This window comes from Rhagoletis pomonella, unplaced genomic scaffold, assembly GCF_013731165.1.
Source record: "Rhagoletis pomonella isolate Grant_MI unplaced genomic scaffold, Rhpom_1.0 Rhpom_scaffold_15077, whole genome shotgun sequence".
NCBI classification, from domain to species: domain Eukaryota; kingdom Metazoa; phylum Arthropoda; class Insecta; order Diptera; family Tephritidae; genus Rhagoletis; species Rhagoletis pomonella.
Window position 1 is genome coordinate 1 of NW_023473602.1, and position 3131 is coordinate 3131.

Genomic DNA, 3131 nt, shown 5'->3' on the forward strand with positions numbered 1-3131 from the left:
TTGAATTGCACAGTGGCAGTCTAGTGCTTTGCTGCACAGATCAGCCTGAATCCTGGTTTGCTTAAATTGCAACATTTTTAAAATTTTGTGCTTAAAAATTATGCACTAAAAAGCACATTTCGCGCTGACTTGCAAACGTGATCAACATGAATCCGCTCAAGATTTTCTGCTTCGTGGCTTTACTTGTCGCAGCCGCTAGTGCTGCACCCAAGCATGGCAAGAACAAGGATAATGCCGTCTCGAGAAGTTTAAAGCCCACTGATTGGTTATCGGTGTCTGAACTCCAGTCGATGCAGTCAGCTGAGGATTTCACTATGCAGCAGTTGGAGAACATGTCAGTGGAGGAAGGCGAACGAGAAATTGAGAAAATTTATCACCTCTCACAAATTAACCACGCGTTGGAACCATCGTTTGTGCCAAGTCCCAGTAATGTGCCAGTTCTCTTGATGAAACCCAATGGTCAACCCGAACAAACCACTTTGAATGAGATGGTCGACGCTGCCAAGAAACAGCCCAACTTTGGCAATGAGGAAGTTACCATTTTCATCACTGGCTTGCCCCAGACCAGCCCTGCAGTCGCAAAGGCAAACAAAAACTGATGTGCGTCAATCCGCACTCATAGGGCCAGTAAGCGAATTTTCGCTCGTGGCAAAAATATTTTTTTTATATACATATACAATACATTTCTTAAGTTACTTTCAATCTTACTTTTTTTTTTTTTTTTAATTTTTTTATGACTTTTTTTTTAAATATTAAGCCAAAATTTTATCAATAAAAATAAATAAATGTTAATTAAAAATTTACTAAAATAAGAATTAATTAAAAAAAAGGGTTATAGTTACATAAAATTTTTAAAAAACTTATATGATAGGAGACAATTAGAAAAATTTAAAACTACAAGAAATTATACAAACTCCCACAATGACACAGACAGTAGTAGAATTTATAAATACAGCAACAAAGCTTATACCTGATTTTGATGGCAAATCAGAAAATTTACGTTCATTCCTTTACGCACTAACTCTGGTTGATGCGATAAAAGGCGAACATGAGGCAATAGCCATTTCCTTAATTAAGACTAAACTTAAAGGAAATTCGAGAAATTTAATTGACAATGAAAATACAATTGCGGAAATCAGTACCAAACTACGCACCACCGTAAAAGGTGAGTCAGTAGAAGTAGTGACTGCAAAACTTATGAATATAAGACAAAGTAGCAAAACTGCTACAAATTACTGCAATGAAATAGAAACACTAACAAAATCATTAGAAAATGCATATATAAATGACGGCATAAACTTAAATTTGGCAAGTAAATATGCGACACAAGCAGCCGTAAGGGCAATAACTAAAAATTGCACATTAGAAAAAAGTCAAACTTATTATGGAAGCAAGTCAGTTTACTGACATGAATGAAGTAATAAGCAAATTTGTTGGAAGTTGTACAGAAGCTACAGGCCAACAAAATACCATTTTGCACTACCGACAAAGACAATTTGGCAACAGATTCCAAAACAATAGAAATTTTGGAAGAAGGTTTCAAAATAGAACCAATGTTCAAAGAAACCACAATGGCCAAAACAGCAATTATAGTGGAAATAACTATAATAATAGAGGTCAAAACAGAAATACCTACCGAGGTAATACAAGGAATATTAGAATGACCCAAACAGACAACAATAGTTCGGAAAACCCGGACATTCCCCTAAGATAAACTCGGACTACAAAATATACAATCTTAACCTTAACTTTAGCATTTACATACAAGTCAGAATTGCTCTAACACCGCCATAACACTACTAGTTGACACAGGAGCAGACATTTCCATAATTAAACATGACCAAGATACACTTAAACACATAAACAAAAAAACACATTACAACACTACAAGGCATTGGACAAGGAAAAATCAATTCAATAGGCACAACATTTTTCGATTTAAAATTTAAGAATTACTTAATACCACACGAGTTTCATGTAGTACAAAACGATTTCCCAATACCGTGTGATGGCATTATTGGAATGGACTTTATGAAAAAATACAATTGTCTACTTGAATTCAATGAGAATCAAGATTTCCTAACCCTCAGACCAGAAAAATTCCAAATGCACATTGAAATACCAATTATAACTACTTGTAACGATGACATAACACTCCCAGCTATGTCAGAAGTTATAAGAAGGGTGAAACTTTCTACTCCTTTTCAAGAAGTACTGATACCTAATCAAGAAATACAAGCAGGTATATTCATTGCAAGTACCTTGGTAAAATCTGAAAATGCATTCATACGAATTCTTAACACAAATGACAGACCAGTAACGGTAAAACTAAACAGAATTCAATCAGAAAATCTCACTGACTATAACATAATTTCAAGTGATCAAAACAAAACAGAAAGAAAAAAATAAAATTTTAGATACACTAAAGAAAAATTTTCCAAAACTATTTGAAAAAACGTTAACGGAATTATGTTCTAGGTACAGCGATATTTTTGGATTAGAAACAGAAGCAATCACATCAAACAATTTTTTACACACAAAAGTTAAGGACAAAAGATACAGACCCAGTATACATTAAGAACTACCGTATACCACACACTCACAAAGAAGAAATTGAAAGACAAGTCTCAAAAATGTTAAAAGATGGAATAATAGAGCCATCATGTTCCGAATATAATAGTCCTATTTTATTAGTTCAGAAAAAATCACTTCCAAATTCAATTGAAAAAAGATGGAGGTTAGTAATAGATTACAGGCAGATTAACAAAAAATTTATAGCGGATAAATTCCCACTGCCAAGAATAGATGACATCCTAGACCAATTAAATATTTTTCTTGTTTGGATCTTATGTCAGGATTCCATCAAATACCACTAGAAACAAATTCACGAGACCTGACATCCTTTTCTACAAATAATGGATCCTACAGGTTTTCTAGACTCCCATACGGATTAAAAATTGTCCCTAATTCATTTCAAAGAATGATGACAATTGCGTTTAGCGGTTTAAAACCAGAACAAGCATTTCTCTATATGGACGACCTGGTAGTCCTGGGTTGCTCTGAGAAACACATGCTATCAAACCTATCGGATGTTTTTAAACTATGTCGCAAGCACAACTTAAAATTACATC

General features: G+C 34.0%; 1 protein-coding gene across 1 annotated transcript; it reads left to right on the plus strand.

Moving 5' to 3' along the window:
- The first annotated feature begins 146 nt into the window (after positions 1–146).
- Positions 147–599, plus strand: LOC118757182 (vitellogenin-1-like). The gene has a single exon (XM_036491918.1). The coding sequence runs from the start codon at positions 147–149 to the stop codon at positions 597–599; it is 453 nt and encodes a 150-aa protein (XP_036347811.1).
- The last annotated feature ends 2532 nt before the right edge of the window (positions 600–3131 follow it).

Excerpts from the sequence above, each read along its gene's own strand:
- LOC118757182 (XM_036491918.1), top strand. The coding sequence starts at position 147 with ATGAATCCGCTCAAGATTTTCTGCTTCGTGGCTTTACTTGTCGCAGCC.